The 20,899-nt window shown below is 35.2% G+C and overlaps 5 protein-coding genes across 5 annotated transcripts; 3 read left to right on the top strand and 2 right to left on the bottom strand.

Moving 5' to 3' along the window:
* Positions 1-1,162: 1,162 nt before the first annotated feature.
* LOC114195379 lies at positions 1,163-2,549 on the bottom strand. Its single transcript, XM_028085821.1, has 2 exons — positions 1,995-2,549; positions 1,163-1,790 (listed from the first exon to the last, which is right to left on the bottom strand). Exons 1-2 carry the CDS (start codon positions 2,231-2,233, stop codon positions 1,571-1,573), a joined length of 459 nt encoding a protein of 152 aa, XP_027941622.1. The 5' UTR covers positions 2,234-2,549; the 3' UTR covers positions 1,163-1,570.
* A 1,315-nt stretch (positions 2,550-3,864) lies between these two features.
* LOC114193597 (U-box domain-containing protein 6-like) lies at positions 3,865-6,161 on the top strand. The gene is made up of 5 exons (XM_028083468.1): positions 3,865-4,118; positions 4,209-4,370; positions 4,807-4,992; positions 5,150-5,257; positions 5,458-6,161. Exons 2-5 carry the CDS (start codon positions 4,311-4,313, stop codon positions 5,875-5,877), a joined length of 774 nt encoding a protein of 257 aa, XP_027939269.1. The 5' UTR covers positions 3,865-4,118; positions 4,209-4,310; the 3' UTR covers positions 5,878-6,161.
* Positions 6,162-7,113: 952 nt separating this feature from the next.
* On the top strand, positions 7,114-9,664 carry LOC114194520 (pentatricopeptide repeat-containing protein At2g32630). Its single transcript, XM_028084795.1, has 2 exons — positions 7,114-8,240; positions 8,437-9,664. The coding sequence occupies exons 1-2, from the start codon at positions 7,230-7,232 to the stop codon at positions 9,475-9,477; spliced, it is 2,052 nt and encodes a 683-aa protein (XP_027940596.1). The 5' UTR covers positions 7,114-7,229; the 3' UTR covers positions 9,478-9,664.
* Positions 9,665-10,380: 716 nt separating this feature from the next.
* On the top strand, positions 10,381-12,396 carry LOC114194296 (serine/arginine repetitive matrix protein 1-like). Its single transcript, XM_028084424.1, has one exon. The coding sequence runs from the start codon at positions 10,568-10,570 to the stop codon at positions 12,242-12,244; it is 1,677 nt and encodes a 558-aa protein (XP_027940225.1). The 5' UTR covers positions 10,381-10,567; the 3' UTR covers positions 12,245-12,396.
* A 110-nt stretch (positions 12,397-12,506) lies between these two features.
* Positions 12,507-16,033, bottom strand: LOC114194298 (tubby-like F-box protein 5). The gene is made up of 5 exons (XM_028084426.1): positions 15,472-16,033; positions 14,745-15,153; positions 14,536-14,623; positions 13,483-13,615; positions 12,507-13,401 (listed from the first exon to the last, which is right to left on the bottom strand). Exons 2-5 carry the CDS (start codon positions 15,135-15,137, stop codon positions 12,699-12,701), a joined length of 1,317 nt encoding a protein of 438 aa, XP_027940227.1. The 5' UTR covers positions 15,138-15,153; positions 15,472-16,033; the 3' UTR covers positions 12,507-12,698.
* Between the last annotated feature and the right edge of the window lie 4,866 nt (positions 16,034-20,899).

Here is a 20,899-nt window from a genome sequence, read left to right as displayed (position 1 = left end):
TCTTTGTCTATTTTAACACAGTTGTCTTCAAGGTGGAATTCAAGCTCAAATAAATTACTTGAAAAAAAATTAAAGGAAATAAAGATAAAATTAAACATGACTAATTCATGATGAAAAGATATGGGGCACATATATTGGATTTCTATATTTAGTAAGGCATAGCAAACAATTTCAACTCTTATCTTATGTTTGCATGAAAAATATTTAGAAGGTACGTAGATCATTCTTATAAGAATATAAAAAGTTTTATAACCAAATATGTTATTTCGATATAAATTTTTTAAAAATTGAGATTTTAGAAATTTATATAAGTATTTTAATTTCTTTACAATTATAAAATTTCAAAAAATTCATATAAAAAATAAGAATTTGAAATCTCCTTTCTCAAAGTTGTGCATCTTTTCTTTATTTATAAATAGGGTTAAATATTTTTTTGTCCTTTAACTTTTATTGAAGATTGAAATTAGTTTTTATTTGAAACTTTGGGCCAATTTAGTTTATAATATTTCGAAATGTATAGATTTAGTCATTTTAACCAAATTTTGTTAATATTATTTATTGTTTCAAACACATTTTTTAACTAATATCGAAATAAATATGTGTTAAATGGTATAAACAACTTAAATGTTATCATGAAATATGTTTTAAAACGTTAAATAAACTTAACCAAATTTGATGAGAAAAAAATTAAATTCATGTGTTTCTAAAACGAGGGACTAAATTAGATCAAAGTTTTAAAAGATGAATCAATTCCAATCTTCACCTAATTAAAAGACTATATATATATATATATATTAACAATTCTCAATTCTTTTTTTTTTTGTGTTTTTAATTGAACAAATAACATACTGAGCAGTTATTTTTCTACTAATTCACAAAGTAACAATGGGAATGAATGCGGGTATTCTACTATAAGACTTGTGCGTTGCAGGTCTTCAGCTTAAAAAAGAAAATTCTAAAATAAAAAGTGTGGTTTGAGGAAATTTATTGGGAGAGATATGATACCGACAGGACATTAGTCAAACTCAGAGATCATTGAAATCATTTGCAATTCAAAATTTCAGAACAATGAATTATATGATTTTTAACTTTATTCTGGGTCCTCAATGTTTAACTTAATCTCTATTCCTAACACATTCAGATACAAATTTTAGTAAATTTAAAACTATTTCATTTCATAAAACAATCAAACTTTATCTCTATGTACATCAGTGTACTGGTCAAAGAATAAAAAAATGATGGGTGTGCATCCTCATCACAAATCTTAAATACAATACTTTTTATGTTAACAGCACCAGAGTGTGATCTTTCTGTACATCTTATGCTAACATTTCTTTCCTCCCACACCTTGTCTTTGGGAATGATTCTGCTTCATTCATTCCTTGATGACAAAACTTGTGTAAATTAAGCCAATAATCAATTGACATATTACAATTAACTGGCATTATTTTGCAAACACCATAAAGCATGTTTCAAAAAGGTTGAAATAATTATACAATACAGAGTATTTACTTAAAACTAATATTGACTTAACCTACACAGTGTTTTACCAATTCTGTATCATATCTCATTATGCAGAGGGTGATTGTGCTTGGGGTGCCTCTGATGCTTCTTCCTCTCTTAGTTCCATTGTTAGTTCCTCTAATAATATTTGCTCTGATGGTGCCCATGCCGGTGCCTCTGATGGTCCCTCTGATGGTGATCTTCTTGGTGCAAATTCTAGTTCTCCTAAATTGTCTTCCTCTTCATCATCAAGAAGACTCTGTACTGCACCAGATGAACCCATAACACTGTTTTGTGATAACAGCAACAATCACAATCAATTTTTGAGTAGTTTTATATTTTAATCTTGTAAGAACACACCAACATCTAACTACTTTTGTTTCAGAAACATTTCAAATTACCTTTCAAGATCACAGTTTTATGATTACCACAAAAAGTTGATGGTGTGTGTAAAATGTAAAAGGAGATAAGAATGAGACACATGTTCTTACCGAGCTTCTTGAACCCAGTCATTTAGAGATCCTGAATTTAAGGCCTCCTCAGCAGCCCTTTTAGCAGAACCATCTGATACAGCTTTCTCAGCCCCAAATATTGTGTCCTCAGATAAACCTGCTTTGGCTGCTTCGCTTTTTGCTTGCTCAATCACACTCTGCCAAGGATTATCATCACACAAAACTGAATGCAATGTCACACTCAAAACCAATGCAAATACCAAACCTATATTTGCCATTTCCCTGTTTTGCTAATTCCTTAGAGACAATTCAACAAACACCTTCGGGACAGTATGGTAGCCTCAATGCAGCAACGATTAAGTGAAACTTTTATCTATCTGGCTAAAACTAGGTCCTTATATGATGCAAAATCATTGGATATAATTGACTTAATGAGGATCATGAAAGTGCTTTCTTGGGTTGAAATGGGGTTCACACAAGTGTAAACTTTTCGGCTCTCACATCCAAATTTGTTATAATTGGTTAATTTTATGTGTTCTATGTTTTCAACTATTCGGCATCAACCATCTTACAATGTTTCTTTTGCAAAACCTTCATTTGCGGCTTTACTAATTATACACTCTAATCTTTTCCTTAGTAGTTTCGTACAAGATTGTTACAATTTTTTAAAGGATTGAGGTTTAGTAAGAATATTAACAATTTTATCTTCTTTTGTTTGGTTATAAGGAAAACTGTAATTTTATTTAAATTAATTTACTCATTTGTATGAGTGATGGTTGTAGAAATTAATGATGTACTCAACCTTTTAAAAAACAAATTTATTTTTTGATTAAACAATAACTAATGACATTAGAAAAAAATAAAATTATGATAATATTCATAATTTTATGTGTATTGTTCCACACTTGTTTAGTTTTAATAAGTTGTCTCGGACATGAAAAAAGAATCAATTAATTTTTTAATCTTCATGGAAGTAAAATGGATTTCATATATTTTTGTTTTCTCAAATTTCAGTCAATTTTAGAATTAGTCTCTTTTCAAAATTTTATATCAATTTAATTATTCATTTTTATAAATACGTGAATTTACTTCTTCTTACCAAATTTTGTTAATTTTATTTGACATTTTAAACCCATTTTATAATAATATTTGAGTTAATATTAAAGCAAAAATGTGTCAAATAGTGTAAACAATTCAAATACTGTCATGAAATGTGCTTGAAACATCATATAAATCTAATAAAATTTGGTTAAAAGAATTAAATTCACGCATTTTTAAAGATGAAGTAGTAAATTAGTCAAAAATTTAAAAAAGAGACTAATTTTAAATTTTACTGAAATTTGAGGGACAAAAATAGATTTAACTGAAGTAATATTATTATAAGAATATTTTCAATATTTAAAATAATTATATATTTAACATTTAAATTGGATATCAGTAAGTAAACTAAAACGTAACTAAAATTCGCACCAGCAATAAACACGCAAGCAATTATTTTTTTTTCTTTTTATTTTTCATTTTCCCAACTCTGTTCGACCATGTCTAGGGAACACACGTTGACCTGTGGGACCCTCCACGTTCCTTTTTTTTCTTGTATTTTTCAGAGACTACATTTTTTCTTTTCTAGAAGCACTTTCATTTCTCATTCACATTCATGTTTCTGTGGACCCTCTTCCTTCTACTTATGATTATTACTCATGGTTTAATTCCACCAATCACATTGCTTAACAAATATAATAAAGTAAATGTTACCTAAACCAGATTTTAAAGTTAAGAAAAAAATATACAATGTAATCAATGATATTTAAAAAATTCAAGAATGTTATCTAAAAAAATATTAAAAAAATGATAATTTTTATACTTTCTTATGAACCTGGTTTAGATTTTTCTTATGGATCTTCCCCACACACCGAGATAAAAGTCAACAAACAAGAGCCAACCTGTGAGAAAACTTTTGAGCAAAAGGAAGAAAATTTCTAACCAAAACATACTTTTTTTCATGTGTAAGTTGGTGATGCTTAGTGGGTTACTGTAAAAATCTTAAATTTCTTCGTCAATATGATATGGTCAATGGTTGAATAATGCTTCAGAAACTACAGAACCTACCCTTCTTTACACGTCTTATCCAATGTGAATAAGGTCCAAGAGCAAAAGAATCAAAAGGTACCATTTTTTTTGTTTATGTGCTGCAAAATGACTCAATTATTGATTAAGATATGTAGCTGCTGCTATAAAATGTGTCTTTCTCTTTAGTGTGTGTGCCGGCTGCTCAAGATATCTGTTGGGTTCTGCAGCATATGATCACATTTCTTCTTCTCTTTGTTGCTCATTCCATGTTCTGTCTCTGACTTTATCATGTCAAGAAACTCTGCAACAGTTTTAGAGATTCCAATTGCAAGTAATTGTAAAGATAAGGTACCATCTTATCTCTGTGATGGTTATCACCAGCAAGTTTTTATTTTTAAGCAAAAGGGTGTGCCTCAGTTATCAGATTTTGTACCAACAGTCTTTGAATTCAGGAATTTAAAGATGGTTTTCAACAGTTCTGTGTTGGTGTTTTCAGTGTCATTCTTTAATCAGAAAGCTGTTTTAATCTATGTCAAGGAATTATCTTTGTGAAACTTTAATTCTGGTAAAAAAAGACACCAAGTTATGTCTTTGAATTTGAAGATTGAAGAAAAAAGTTCATCTGATTGTAGAAATAGCAGTGTTAGTAAGGTTCTCTCTCAAGATGCTGAATAAGTGCAGCTGAAATAGTTGATGAATCATTTTGTTTATTAAGTGCTAGAAGAGATGAAATTCTGTAAAACCTTGGTGTGATTACACTTCATTCATATTTTCATTTGTGCAGGTACACAATTCTTTGTGCTCAGAGCTTCATAGACTCATCGATAGAATTTCACTGGTAATTTTAGATATTGAATCTGCAAGACCAAATTGCAAGTTAGCGATAGAAGCATTGTGTTCATTACACCTCACTTTGGCAAAAGCCAAGTCAGTTATCAAAGATTGTTCAAAATGCAGTAAACTCTACCTGGTAGGTACCCTTTTTGAACTTCAAACCTTCACTCTGATGATGATGCTGATACATCAATTCCAAATTAGTTTGATACATAATCTTTGAACACTTCACACTGTTCATACTTTGAAATGTTTTGGTCTGAAATGACTAACCTGGATTACAAACTGGTTAGGCAATCACATCCCGAAGGATACTTTCAAGATGTCAAAAACTAAGAAACGCTTTTGAGTTGTATCTGACAGAGATTCAAGGTGCAGTTACAATACCATTGGCTGATAAGGTTGGTTATTCTGCATAACATGAATGTGTTTGAGTTTACTCCTTATGAAACACTAAAAACTATAGTTTTAGAAGAATTAATAAAGAAGACAAGCATGAGTTCTAGTTTTAATTCTTCATTTGTGTTTTGTTTGTACTAGTGTGACTTGTGATTTTTGAAACTTGGTAATATCTGAGACTGGGAATTGAATTGAAATACAGATATCTGCAATACTACATGACCTTAGGAGTGCAAAATTTTGCCTGGAATTTGCAGAAGAGGCTAGGAAGGTACTACTTTCACTGTTTGAGAAGAATTTCCCAGATGAAGATTCTATGGAAAAGGAAGAACTTGAAGCTATACAGATTGCAACTTCAAGATTGGAGATCAAATCTGCATTCTCTGTCTTAGTAGAGAAAGCAAGTATTAAGAATCAACTTGATGAAGTGAATGAAACAAACCCAAAGGAGAAGGAGCTTCTAGAATACCTGTTGTATCTCTTGATCAAATACAGGAAATCCATTTGTGAGTTTGAAGATGGAGATCACTCACCAAAACATGATTTTCATGATCAATCCTTTGAGGTTGTTGAAGAAGCATTATGTGAGAACCAAGTCAATGATGAAGTTGGAGATTTATGATCATTTGATTCTTCAGGTTGTGTTACTTGTGCTTGTTGTTAGTGTGTAGTGTTCATAGAAGGTGATTTTTGAATTCCAAACAAGCATTTGTGTTTTGTTTTGTTAGGATCCTAATTGATTGGATTTGTCCCAGAGTAGCAGAGTGGAATAAGTTTTAGGAATTCAGTTTTTGTTCTTATGTAATTATCTAATCTCAGAAACAATGACCCCTTCCAGAAATTAGGGTCAGAACATTTTGGAATTTGTGATCAGAACATTTAAAAGGACCAAGTAATCTTTGATAATCAGAAGGTCTAACAAATAAACAAATTGGAGTAAATATAAAAAAAAAAATCTTTGGTTCTTTAAAAAACTGTTATTTTTGAATTGATTTTTCATGTTTATTGGAGTTTAGGAATTTCACTATATTTAAATTTAAATAACTCAAACTGCAGTTTATTTCAGGTTGGACTATGGATCTCGTTGTTTTTTACAAAATAGTTGTCTTTTTCATGTATCTTGTTATTAAGTCTAAATTTTACAACACTATTGTTTTTTTTTTTTGTAAAGAGAAATAAATTCTGAAAAGAGTTGTAAAATTATTTACAATTAGGCAATTTTTTTCCGTCATCTCCATATTTTTCGTCCTTTACTTTAATAAATATAAAAGTTTTCTTTTGGTATTTTCAATTGGATAATTCAAAAGTTAAGAAATGACTCTTGAATAATATGAAGTTAAATATCAATCGTCAAAGTTAAAATAAACTTCAAAATTATACAAATCTAAAAATATTTTTTTTTTGAATCGTACAATTTAAAAGAAAAAAAGCGTCTAAATTATATAATTTAAAAGTAAAATGACTTTAGAAGTGTACAATCTAAAACTATTTTTTCATCTTAAAATATTTTTTATTTTTTTAAATTGTGCAATTTAAAAGTTTCTTTTAAGAAAAAAAATAACCTCTTTGAATTGTGTAATTCCAAAGGTAATTTTAACTTTCATGTAATCCAAAAGTTATTTTTATCTTCTAAATTTTGTCATCAAATAAATAAATAAATAAATTTATATATATATATATATATATATTTATTAAATGACTTTAGAACGAATTTTTATATTTATTAAGTTACAGGAAGAAGATTTAGAAGTGTAAGAAGAATTTGACTTACATTTAATTTTTGGTCACAATGTTGGGCTCAGTTCATTACAAAGAATTTGGGCCTATGTCTTAATTACACTCTCATTTCACTTTCTTCTTCACGTTGTTGTTGTTGTTGATGAGTAAGCACGTTACTGTTGCAGAGTGAAGCTCCATAAACCTAAAACCCTAACACAGTCCCATTAGGTTCTTAAAATTTCAATCTGAGACACCATGAGTTGGAGAACCATAGCTTCCACTTCAAGACACACCTTCAAGAGACTCAATGCCATCTTCCGATCCCATTCCGCCACCTTCCCTTCTCCGCACCACTCACGCGCCTCATTTCCCGCCTTCCTCCACGCGCCGTTCACCACCACCACCACCACCCCTCACTCCTCCCAACCCACCAACGCCCTCATCGACCCCAAACTCCATGCCACGCAAAACGACGCCGTCGTCGACGACGAAGATGCCACGAACGAGTTTCTATCGCGATTTGTGTGGATAATGCGGAAGAAGGTGAAGGAAGCGTACCCGGAATCCGACAAGGCCACCGTGGATGGCATGCTCGTGGCGATCGTGGAGAGGGTTACGGCGGAGATGGAAAAGGGCAGGGGAGTTGAAACGGCGTCGTTGGGTTCGGGGGATTTCAGCGAGGATTTGTGGGGAACGGTGTGGGAGGTGAGCAATATGGTGTTGGAGGACATGGACAAGGAGAGGAAGAAGGAGAAAATGAAGGGCTTCTTGCAGTGCGAAGAGGTTAAGGAAATGTGCAGATTCGCCGGTGAAGTTGGCATTCGCGGCGATTTGCTTAGGGAGCTTAGGTTCAAGTGGGCGCGTGAGAAGATGGAGGAGCATGAGTTCTACGAAGGTTTGGAGAAAATGAGGAAGGAAAGTGATGTTGGTGAGGAGGGGAAGAAGGAAAATGTTGCTGTTGGACTTCCCAAGAGGAAAGGGAAGATAAGGTACAAGATTTATGGGCTTGATCTCTCTGATCCCAAGTGGGCACAAGTGGCTGAAAGGATCCATGAGGCAGAACAGGTGTTTTGGCCGCAGGAGCCGAAGGCAATTACGGGGAAAGCTAAGGTTGTTAGGTCGAAGATTCTGTCGTCGAAGGAGGATGATGATGATGTTTTGCAAAGCCTGTTGAATGAGTTTGTGGAGCTTGTTGAACCTAGCAGGGTGGAATGGATAGATTTGCTTGACAACCTGAAAGAGCAGAATCGTAGTCTGTACTCGAAGGTATGTGTGTGCACGACAATGCTTATATGAGCTTCTTAATTTTGTCACATTTTTTTCACGTTATGTGGTTATATGAATTACCTATTTGAGAACATGGAATGATCCTAAGGATATGTTTCCGTATGCTGCTAGTGAAAATTGTAGGAACTTTCATGCAACACACGTTTTTTAAGTGAATTACTTTGATTCAACATAGGTGGCTGAAATGATATTGGCTGAAGATTCTTTCCAAACAAATGTCTCTGACTACTATAGGCTTATTGATACCTATGCTAAAGAGGACTGCTTTGATGATGTTGAGAGATTGTTGAAGAAGATGAGGGAAAATGGTATACAACTAGATGCTTCAACGGCCAGTGTGTTGGTCCACATGTACTGCAAGGGAGGCAATCATGACCGTGCAAATGAAGCATTTGAAACCTTGAAGGGACTGGGTTTCCAACCGGACTTCCAAGTCTTCAATTCAATGATCATGGCATATGTGAATAATGGCGAGCCTAGTTTGGGCGAGAAATTGATGAGGGAGATGGATTCAGGAAATATTAAACCAACGGAGGAAATATACATGGCATTGCTCCGATCTTTTTCTCAACAAGGTGATACTAAAGGAGCTGACCGAATTTCATTAGCTATGCAGTTTGCAGGGTTCCAGCAGAGTAAGGAGGCATGCACCCTACTTATTGAGGCAAATGCACACATTGGTGACCCTTATCAGGCAAAAAGCCATTTTGACTACATGATAAAACTTGGGTATAAGCCTGATGATCGCTGTGCTGCTGGCATGATTGCAGCTTATGAGAAGAAAAACTACTTGGACGATGCATTGGAGCTTCTTTTGCAGTTAGAGAACGATGGATTTGAGCCTGGGGTAGCCACTTATTCTGTTCTTGTGGACTGGTTGGGTAAGTTGCAGCTTGTTGATGAAGTTGAGCAGCTTTTAGGAAAAATAGCTTTGCTGGGTGAGGCTCCTCCTTTTAAGCTTCAAGTGAGTCTCTGTGATATGTATGCAAGGGTTGGAAATGAGAAGAAGGCCCTTCAAATTCTAGGCGTACTGGAATCTAGGAAAGATGAATTAGGAAAAGCTGATTTTGAGAGAATTATAAGTGGCCTTATTGATGGTGGGTTTCAGCAGGATGCACAACGAATATGTCGGATCATGGAGGCACAGGGTTTCGATGCATCAAAGGTTAAGATCAACCTTTTGAAGCCTGTCTCTAGAGCACCTCGTAAGAGATAGTTTAGTGGTCATGAATTGGGACATTTTGGTCTTTCTCTGCAAGTGAGTTACAAATGTATTGCCTTATATAGGAAGCAATGTCTGCATGATTTATCATACCATGTAACAAATAAGAATGAATTTGTTTATGGATTTTTTCCATTGCTCATATTCTGAGTTTACGTCTTAATTTTTTTTTTCTTTTGAACTTTAGTTCTTTGTATATACAAATATCTTCTGTGGCATGTTGGAATTTTCATTTCAAATTATACAATATTCTTATGCGAGAACAATAGAAGGCAGTGCAAGCTACAGTTTACAGTACGTCACACCATACTCTGGTCTTGTTTTAGTATTAAAATTTTGCTTGAAACAAAAAAAGAAGGAATATTTGAATTAAGAAACCATCTTTATTAACATGATATGTTAAATATTAAAATTAAAATCACAGTAGGATTCACAAAGATTGATATTAAATTATAGTTTATCTAAAGAAATCCCTACCACACACGGTTGGTTTCTCACATTGGCAGTGCCATGAAGATAAGAGAATAGCTTGCTATAACCGCTTACTTCGTGAAGTTGTGCTGTGATTATCTTGTCTCTGAATTATTTTCTTAAAGAAGATATGAAAAAAGGCACTTTTTGGTTGCTTTTACATGCAATCACTGAACCCTGAAATTAGTTCCTAAAAAGTGAATGAACGGATGACTAAAACAATAGCTCTATAACCCATATCAAGGGTAAAGTATATACCAGAATTTCTTCTGTGAGAGGTAAGAGAAATTTCTTTTCTCTGCTGTGACAATATTGGTTATTTGAAAGGGTGGCAAACGTTTGATTAGAACATTAATTAAGGCAAGAAACAAAGGAGAATTTCTCGAGGGGAATCAATGTGAAATGTTCTGTATGAAGCAATAAGAATTTGCTTGATCAAGTCTAACGAAAGTCCCATTGTACGTCCAAGGTATAAACATACACTTAAATTGTGTTTATATATATATATATAACAATCCTATGATTGTTGCAACATGCAGCATTGCATTAAGGTAGAACACCTCAAGAACATCACCCATTTTCCTTCTGTTGAATCAGATATTATCAACCATCCATGGCACAAAGGAGTAAATCATTTCGCTTTAGGATCCCATGGCTATCAGTACCTTCTGAATCATTCGCTCGTCGTGTGAGAGATACACCAAAATCTCCTCCTCACTCAGACACTAGTGTACCTATTCATAGACCATCTAAGCCTTCTTTGGTGCCACCTTCAGAACCATCTCCTCCTAGTCCTACAAAAACTGAAAAACCCTCAAGAGCTGAACCTCAAAATCTTTCACCACCTTCATCTCATGCAGATTCACCATCTAAGTCCCACATCGCTCCCTCATCCCCCAAAACTAGTTTGGCCTCAAATAATGGAGCCTTGAAAGTGCCAAAGCCTGTTGCTGAAGCATCATCCACTCCTCCCGCATCATCTTCCTCCGAAGAAGAAAAGAAAAAGATGATCTTTTCTGAACCAACACCACAAGAAGCTGAGCCGAAGGTAGAAGCACCATTGAGAACAATCTCCAAGTCACCAGAAACATCTTTTCAACCACAGAGGATCTCAACTCAGTCTGCAGACACCGAACAACAAGTTTCTTCTGTGCCCTATTCATCTCCTTTGGCCTCAAAGGACGTGAAAACTGAAGAAACCACTCCTCAAGAAGAAAAGGAGAAGATGGAAGAGCCAGTTCCAGAACAAGAAAAACCAAAGATAAAGTCACCTTTGAAAACCATCACCAAGTCATTGGAGACCTCTTCTCAACCAGAGAATCTCTCCACACAGCTTCCAGCAATTGAGCAAAGATCAACAACATCAAATAGCAAGTCCCTTAAACCTGAAGAAAAGGAAAAAGTGGTGCCAGAAACCTCTAAGGCACGAGGAAAAGGCAAAGATACAACAGCAACTACAACAACAACAGCAAAAGCTAAAGATTCATTTGGCAAGACGTTTCGTGGAGATAAGAAGCATCATGGAGTACGAGAAACTGTGGAGAGAAAACTGATGTTTGCCACAACCAACCCCATCGAGAAAGACACAAGAGTTGTGAATTCAACAGATGAAGGAACAAGGAACGTTTCAAGCTCAAGCATATTTTCTGAAAAAACTGTCTCATCCAGTGCTGAAAAGGCTCCTCCACTGCAAAAGGGCATCAAAGATGATATCACAAAGTTTGTACACAAACTAACAGCCACTGTGCACCCTTCACAACACACGGATGACAAACAGTTTAGTGTCATAACCTTGGTTGGTGACAATAGAGGAGCCACAATGCACTTAGGTTCTGAGACAGCTAAGAAAGAGGATTCAATCCACATACACCGAGCCTACAAGAGTGATCCTGAAGAGACCAACGAGGTGACCACTGATGGAGAAGAAAACACCAATGAAGATGAAGAAGAAGAAGAAGAAGAAGAGCTGGGGATGGCATATGTCAACAGCAACATACAAAGCATCAATAACTCACTCATGTTTCATGGTTCAATCTCTGAAAGAGACCCTGGTGTTCAAATTGCTCTTCCACAAAAGCCCTCCGAGCCCATCAGGCCCCATGATAAGCCTAAGCCGGGCTTGGAAACTCAGAGGACTCAGTTCAACATCAACCGGGCCGAGAAGTCCACGTACCAGCCCACGGTTGGAAGAAGCATCAGAGGGCCTTCCCTCGAATCACATGATAAACGTCGCCGTCAAAGTTGCAAGTTCAGTTGTGACAAGGATATTGAAGACATTGAGATAATGTGAAGAAGAAACAAGCACATGTATCCCTTCAAAAATCCAAAATAGACTGTGTAGTGGAATTACAAACACTCTTAGTAACAACAATAAGTGTTAACAACATCCACATTATGTAATTTATCATATATCATGTCATTTTTATGTTATGCTCTGTGATATTTTTATTGAGTTGTTCATTATAAGAAAATTACGAAGATGGTTATGTTCTTTTATGTGGGTGATGCTTGAGGAAATTACGCTAACAAACTTGTTTACAGTAGAGTTGCCATTAAACATGAATCCTAAAAGATAGCATTACACAGATTAAACTTGTGCATGCAGAATTAAAGTACTCATTAGAACGAGAGCTGTTTGTTTGATCCAGCTTCTTCTCTCCTTCCTTACGAAAATATGTACATTTTATATCAAGGAAGAGTGACACAATCGACAACAATGGTGTAGGCACCAGTCGTGATATCAATCATTCACAAGCTGGTTTTGTGTCAAAGCTGCTCAAACATATTGCAAAGGCTTGAAAAGCTGAGAGGGGGTATCGGTAATCCATGGTGAATATGTCCTTCCCGATTTTTCCAAATTGTAGAATCACTTTTTCATGTTCAGCAGCTGAAACATTTTGGCATGGTTCAGCAGCTGCCACGAGCTGGAAGTTCTTCACAGAGGCCACTGTAACCCTTCCCTTGAAATTCAAGCACCAGCATTGCAGTTGTTCATGCCATCTCGGGGCCTTGTTTTTCAAAACCAATGGTTCCCTTGCCCTCTGGCTTGATTCTTGAGTACTTTCAGTCTCATTTGTGTCAAACTCAACAACTTCTGACTTACTTCCTTTTGAGTCTGAGGTGGTGGTGGTGGTGGGGGTGGTGACAGATACATGCTCATTAAGATAATTTGTAAACTTCAAAGGAGTTGGAGCACTTCCTCCTTCTTGGATTGCAGATATGGGAATCAAGTGCATCGTACACCGCATTCGCCTTGGTCCTCTTGTTCGGAGGACATTGAGTTCATAAGATACTGTGGCCACTTTGTAGTTAGCAGCAGCAGCAGCAACCTTGGGAAGTACCTGCTTCAGATGGACTCTTTGCTGCAACTTGCAGTTCAATGGAAGTGAAGAATCATGTGGGGACTCGCCATCCAGGATCATGAACTTGGTGCCAAGAAAATTAGACCTGTTCATTGCTTACAGATCAAGTCAACAAAAGAAAGTAGAATAGTATATCAGAAGATGAGAGCAGAGATGTGAGACTAACCTCAACTTTCCAATGTAAGTGTTGCTTGTTCGAGAGAAATCATCTGCAACCAATGATATTAAAAATTCTGTACATGTTGCCCTTCGAATCTTCTTTGCTGCCAGTAGCAGTTTGCTCATATCACCAGAAAGGGCTGCAAATACAATATTACAATTCTCAAACAAAGTGCAACGAAAGAGTAGAAATTGAAAAGGAAAACAGATTCCAGTCAAACGTATATCAGCAGAAGCATACTGTGATTCACTTCCAATAAGGTGATTTGATGAGCATATGAAACAAAAGGTAACTAGAACATAAAAGAAGTCTCGAAATCAAAAATATATTTTCATACTAGGTAACAAAAAAAGGACAGAACTTAGATGCAATTTCTCAGGTGCTTTTGCTAGTGTTCTTCCATCAAGATTAAAGTTTGGATAATCCATGAAATAGAAAAGTTGTATTAAAGGTGTATATAAGTTTGTGAGGTGAAACTTCAAGTTTGATTAGAGAATAGGACTAAAAGTACCAAAAAAAACTACATCTAAGTTTTGTCCATATAAAAATCTATGCCATCCACTGGTGCAGTACATTTCCAAGTTATAACAAATAGATTCGAAGAGGAATCACGTATGTTTTCTGAATCTCTAACAAAACTATATGCAAATCAAGAATAAATTTTGTGAACACAAAGATCATATAATATTTCATCACCGTCGCTACAGTTACATTTATAGCAAATATCCTTGAATCTTCATTTGTCAGTACAAGCTATATACAGCAAGATAAAACAAGGTTTTTTGTATTCTCACGAATTTATCCTGCCAAAGCAATGATCCAACCTATTATCGTCACAACAAAGTTTCATGAATAAAAACTAAGACACGCTTCACCAGAAACATAGCATGATGATCAAAGATCTCTAACGAAGAAACTACCAAAAGAAAAGATCCTCAGAGGGTGATTTATTCAAGATCCGAAATCTGACCTTAGTTTCCCAAAAATCTCAACATTTTACTGAAATTCTTACAGAACTATTTGCAAGTGGAGAATGGATAATGTGAATACAGAAATTACCAGGGCTCAGGCCGAGATATAAACAATATGTTGAAGACACTCTTTCTCTCCTAATAAAACACTGGATTGGTGAGTCTCTTGGACCAGGCTGATAAACGAAAGGGATCAACACAAGTAAAAGAAAAACAAAAGAAATCAGATATTAGTATCATTTACTACCAACCCTGAAGTAAATAAAGTATAAATTATCTAGAGAGTTTTAAAATTACCTGCTTCAGTGATATAGGAAAAGTGAGCAAACCACACTGTTCTGGTGTCTTCACCACATCCTTTGTTATCTCTCTCCACAGCCTACAAACTGAGGAACATGCCACAAGTGCTCTACGTGCAGGCCATGATGTTTCACTGGCTTCCAACCTTTGAATTATGTCTAAAAGCAACTCTGGTGGTAAGTTAGCCCAACGACTCTGTGATGAAGAAGAGGAAGAGGAAGAAGAAGATGAGGAGGAGGAGGAAGAGGAGGATGGTGGTAGAGAACATTCTGGTGCAATGTGAGATTTTCCATGGCGATGCACATGTTTTCCCTCTCCCCCTCTTCTATACATGTTGCTGATACCCTCTCCAATCTCCTTGAGCTCACGCAGTATGCTTCTGAATGGCATTATGATAAGTGCAGAACTATCACAGCCATTGTGTTGTTTGAAAGCAAAAATCAGACATCAAGTACAATAATTGCGAAAGTATAACAACACTTTGCATGAGTTGAGTGGATTTATTGATGAGAAAAGCGGTGAACGTGAAGCAATACTAATTACAAACAATGATGGAGTGAGACACATATATGTTGCTGCAGTGATGGGAGGTTTAACTTGAAAGACAAGTTGTGTTTCAAGAATCAAAGGCTTGATCCAAAACACGGATTCCCATGTTGAGATTTGGAAGAAACAAAAAAGAAATGAATGAAAAGCTCAAAGATTTAGAGGCAGATGCGTGTACCGTGAGACAAGGGCCTAGAAAGCGAGGAAATGTTGCAGAGAAGTTGGAGGACACAAAGGGTGGTGAGGAATGTGGTGAATCCTTCCAAGACTGTACCTCGGACTCCAAAGCCAATGTCTTGGACAAAGAAAACAAAAGAAAAAAGAGTAAGAGATGAGAGGGGTGGTGGAGGTTGAGGTTGTGTGGGTTTATAGGTTACAAAGTTATTACAAGTCACAAAACAAAAGCTTGTGGATAAAAACTAAAACTAGAAAAATGAGCATCACATCCTCATGCCTTTTGGTTTTGTTTTTCCAAGCATCAAGCAAAGCATCACTTCCTCACAGCCACACAGACAAAAGTTTTGATCTTTGCAGTGCCACACCTCAAAGCAAATGTAAATGCTACCAAGCCTACAACTTCCATTAAATGGAAACCACTTTTCATCTTCATCACTCACTGCTTCTTGCAGTTGCACCATACAAATTCCTTCTTTCAGTTACCATTAAATGAGTAGGATTTCACTATGCTACTTTTTCTAGAAAATTTCTTTGGCAGACTAATATTTCCTTTTATTTTATTCTCTTGCTTTAACCATGCCCAAGATCACACCTAACAAGTTCTGGCACAAAAATAGTTAAGCCAAGAGGGCCCCACCTGGATATTTAATTTTTCCATAATTGCCATCATGAACTCTCTGAGTCAATCAAAGACCAATCCAACGGTCATAGGCTCATAGCCAAACGTGCACCGAATATCTCAGTTCTATGGTTTGGTCACAGTGTAAACTGTGAACAGCTGTTTCTGTCTTCTTTTTTCTAGTTTTCATTTTTCCCACAAATATCTACAATAACTCACACCCTCCTTACCTGAATCACACTCACTGATAAGCCATGAATGTCAGGATCCAAGCTCAAAATCTTAGATTTATTAACATGTAACATAGTTTGTTATATTATATATATATCATTCACGCATCAGATGATATTAAAGTTTAGTTTATATCAGTTTATTATAGTATATATTCAAATTCAAAGAATAATATTAGATGGGGTGAGCTTTGGCACATTAAAAGTTTGCAGCAGATTTGGATTCACCATAATGTGGCAGCAGGGATGGAAGTACGTAAAAGAAAGTTGTGCAGCAATGTGTTTGATCAAATAGACCAAGTGTCAAAATCAAGCAACTACTGCTACCACTACACTATACCAATTCCATGTTACGTAGTTTTATTAGACAAAACCACCAGTGTATGTAGAAGTCCTTGGTCTTTAATGTTACACAGTTTTATTTATCTCCTTTATTTATGGTCAAAAAGTAGAGACTGACCCTTAAGATGTTTGCATGCGAAAAAGTTGATGAGTGTGGAAAAAGATGGAAGCATATATGGACGATGATTGATGTCCCTTTCTTCTCTAACCTCTTCACTGATTCATTCTCAAAATTTCTTCTTCCTCCTGGATTTAGGTGTTGTTGGTAGATGGATCCTATGGCCACATATTCACATTGCTATCTTGAAGAGACACATTATCTACGCGTCCTTAACTCAAGAGACTTTCTCTACAAATGACTTGTAGTTGATGATAGCTGTGTCACTGTCACCACTCCTAAAAATGTTTCTCACACACGTGCCCTCCCGATACCCCACTTCATTAGTCTCACAAAATTTTCACAAACACTTTTACTCACCCCAATGCTTTCTCTGCAACAAAACTCAAATTCTTCTCTTCTGATTTCATGATTCAAAGAAAAGATATGTATGCAAATTACTCATTGAGATCATTCACTAGTAAAACTAACAGATACTTTACTGATAAATATAATGCAAAGAAGGTTTTCTGAGATTCTTCTGTCATGGACTAAACTTACATAGAATTTCTTAAGAACCATTGCTGATTTTTAAACAAAAATGGATTTTAATTTGCTTGCAAATCTGTTAAAATTACATATTTCTGAGGATAAAGTATCTCGTATCATAGTTGAAAGTCATGAGACTAAAATCTCTCAGTATGCAAAAGTGAATTTTGTTTCTTTTAACAAAGTCTTTTTCATTCACGAAGTGAAATAATCTATTCTTTTAACATGTTTTAGGAATTCAACTATCTATAACCTATCTTGTGAGAACTCTCACTTTTTATTTAACAACCCAGTTATAAAAAAATGAACTTCTAGGGATGGTAGCAGAAAAAAAAAAAGATCATAAGTTCTAATTCTGGTGTCTGTTACTGTGAAAATGTATTAAAAATGAAGAAGTGCATTATAACATTTTTGTGCAATGGGAATGAGTATCTTTATCGAAAAGTTTGGAAAGGTAGCTGACAGATAGATGAGTTAGCGTAATTGTACAGCATGGTCCACTCACCAACTTGCTCTCTGCAATAATACAACTCAAATTCATTGATGGTGAGTACTTGTTCTAATCACCATGTCCCCACAAAAACCTCTTATTCACTCTCCCTCCTCATTCTTTTGCCACATCCACTTTCTATTCTATGCATCTATTCTTAAACTCTAGCATCATGGAATCAATTATTGCTTTCTAGTTTCATCCCATTTTCCATTTCTTCTTTCTCATTTTTCTCAAAACCATATGTTTATCTACCTAGCTGTGGCTTAATAGGCTTTTTACAGTTCACCAAATGGATGTCACAAACTAAAATACAGACATTACAGTCCACCAACCAACTGGATCATGTGTGTCAGCTCTGCATGGAATGAATCCTAATATAGATCCATCAATCATATATGTGGCAAAAACATTATCCACTTTTGGTATGTCATTTTCATTCTCCCCAAACCCTTCCCTTGTTTTTTGGGTTAACCTCCGTTCAGGTAACGAAAATAATAGAATGAATGATAGTAAATATATAATGAACACTAAGTTTATGATTTCAAACGTCCCAAGTGAAAGACATTTTAACTTGTATTTGACTTTTTTTATACTTTTGTGACGTTTGGGTTAAATTTTTGTTTTGAAGACTGTGTTTAGTTGAAGTTAAAGAAAATAGAAGAGTTGTCTATATTACAAATTTTCACATAGTGTTAGTATCATGTTTACGAAATAAACACTTATTTAATGGTGGTGAATGAATATGACATTCAACTTCAATAGGTTAATTAATCTGATGCCTACCTTGTTGTAGGATAGAATCTAACAAAACTAAAACATGGTCCTGGCAATGATCATTCGACGGGTTGGTTTAGGTAAATTCTGAGGACAATTACAGCAGTAACAACACAGAAAAACACAGCAAAAGTCCTATTTCGTTAGAGTGGCAACATATATGAGTAAATCCTAGTTTTTCTCTGAATTTTTTGGAGTGTTTGATCGTTCGTGTCAATCAAAATAAAATAGTAAGATAATAAGACAAGGTGTTTGTGTGTTAGTTCACTCACTCCTTCGTCACCTTCTTGTAGTCTTTTTGTAAACTACTATGCAAATTGTGGCTGACAATAAGTTAAATAATTGATTAAGATTAGTTGGTGATGATAAATGTGGCTCAGAGGTTAATTTTACTGCGATGCTAGTTGATTGCTACAATTTGTTTTGTTAGTCCACCAGTTAAATAGGATATATAATCAAATCTGAGCTATATATGTATATTCTTATTTGTTTCTTTTCTCCTATTTTAAGTTCTTTAAATAAAAACATATTACATACAAATCTAAATTTATTTAACACTTTCGTGAGTAAAAAAATATGAGCATAAACGGTTATAAATTTATGTATGAATTTGAGTCCTAAAATAAGTAAGAATAAATAAACATATAAGGAAGACGTTTTGTAAACACGTTATCTTTGAAGTTTATGGTTAAAGCTAATGTCATACTTGGTTCATAACTCATGATTAAATTTCTTCGTTAAACCCTAATTAACCTTATAATATTGTTGACAACCGGTCTTTATTGAATACTCTCTAATATTATGACTTATTGAGTAAAACTTTGAGTAATACATGCATTATATTACGTCCTTAGTTTTAATCCTTTAACCACGTGAAATAAATGCAACTATTACCAAAATACAATTAATACACGTATACCAAAATACTATTAATAAACTTTTAGTCTTAAATTTAACTACGACCAAAAGACAATTTAATGAGCTCCATAATTATTACTAATAAACACTCCTATCTTTTTCATTTTTCAACTACCCCTTATTTAAGTTTATCTAATAAATCCACCTATAAACTTAAATGTTTCTTTTATTCATCATCTCGTTCTTTTATCTCGGCTTCCCACGTGTAGTAACTCCTCTTATATTGTGCTTGCTCTTTACATTAATAACCAGATTTTGCGCTTTTCTTCATGATCGACTTTGCTTTCATTGTGGTTGACTTATTGTCTCCATTCTTGGTGACTGATTTAGTCTTAGTCGGGTTCTTTGCTATTTTAGTGACCAATTTTTTCTTCTCTTTGAGTGAATTCTTCTTAACCTTGACAGACTTGCCCCTTGCTAGGTTTTTTTTTGTCCTTGTGACCGTCTTGTCAGTAATCGGGTTCCAGTAAAAAAGTCGAGCTCCTTTTGAGATATCAGACCATTCCCACGTACGGTTGTACTCAATCTCACCGATATTTTCATACATTGCAAGTCGTCACTTCTCATCTTGTACCTCCGGTGTAGCTCTCAAATCCTTCTCAGCTTGCAATTGTTCTTGCAATTTTGAAACATTTTGTTCAAGTTTCAGACATTGCTTATGCAAAACATGTTTTCTTCTCTCTAAGCTTTCCTGTAACTACATTGTCTCTAACTTCCTTTTCAACTCTTTGCAACAAATTGCCTCTTACAAGCTCTGGCCTTTGAATAATAAGCTCGTCTTCACACATGTCTGAGCTATCTGAGCTCTCCACTTGCTCCACCGACTTAACCGAACTATCTACATGCTCCACCAAGCTTTACATGTCCTTTTTCAGGCTATCCGAGATCTGCACACTTTCTACAAAGCTTTCTAAGCTATCCAGGATCCCCATCAAGTTTTCTGGGCTACATCTCATCATCAATAACTCAACTTCTTCTTCAAATTCTTCGGCGAGATTGGTTGTTTGTTGTTTTTTTCATTTTTAGATCAACAATGTATTGTGAAATTTTCGACCTTACCACAACTTAAGTACTTAACCGATTTGCACTCCTTTTTATAATGGTCATACCTGCCACACTTGAAGCACTCAACGCCTGAGACCGACCCCCTCTCAATTGACCTTGTCCTCTTTTGCGCCAATTTTGTTGGTTGGACTATTCTTTCTCCTCTTCATGTCCGCGGCTTTTACCACTAGGACTACTTTCTATACCTCCTTGGTATTGTCCTCCACCTTGAGTGTTTTGAGCTTCTCCCTTTATTTGGAATAGTTGATCAAGTGGCTCCCTCTTCTTCCTTCATTGCTCATGTGTCTTAAGTGACAAGCAAGCTCTTCAACTAAGAGCGTTAACAAGTCCTTGGTCTCCTCA

The sequence above is a fragment of the Vigna unguiculata genome, chromosome 8 (assembly GCF_004118075.2).
Source record: "Vigna unguiculata cultivar IT97K-499-35 chromosome 8, ASM411807v1, whole genome shotgun sequence".
Classification (NCBI taxonomy): Eukaryota; Viridiplantae; Streptophyta; class Magnoliopsida; order Fabales; family Fabaceae; genus Vigna; species Vigna unguiculata.
Note: the sequence above shows the minus strand (reverse complement) of the source record. Positions and strands in the feature narration are given on the sequence as shown.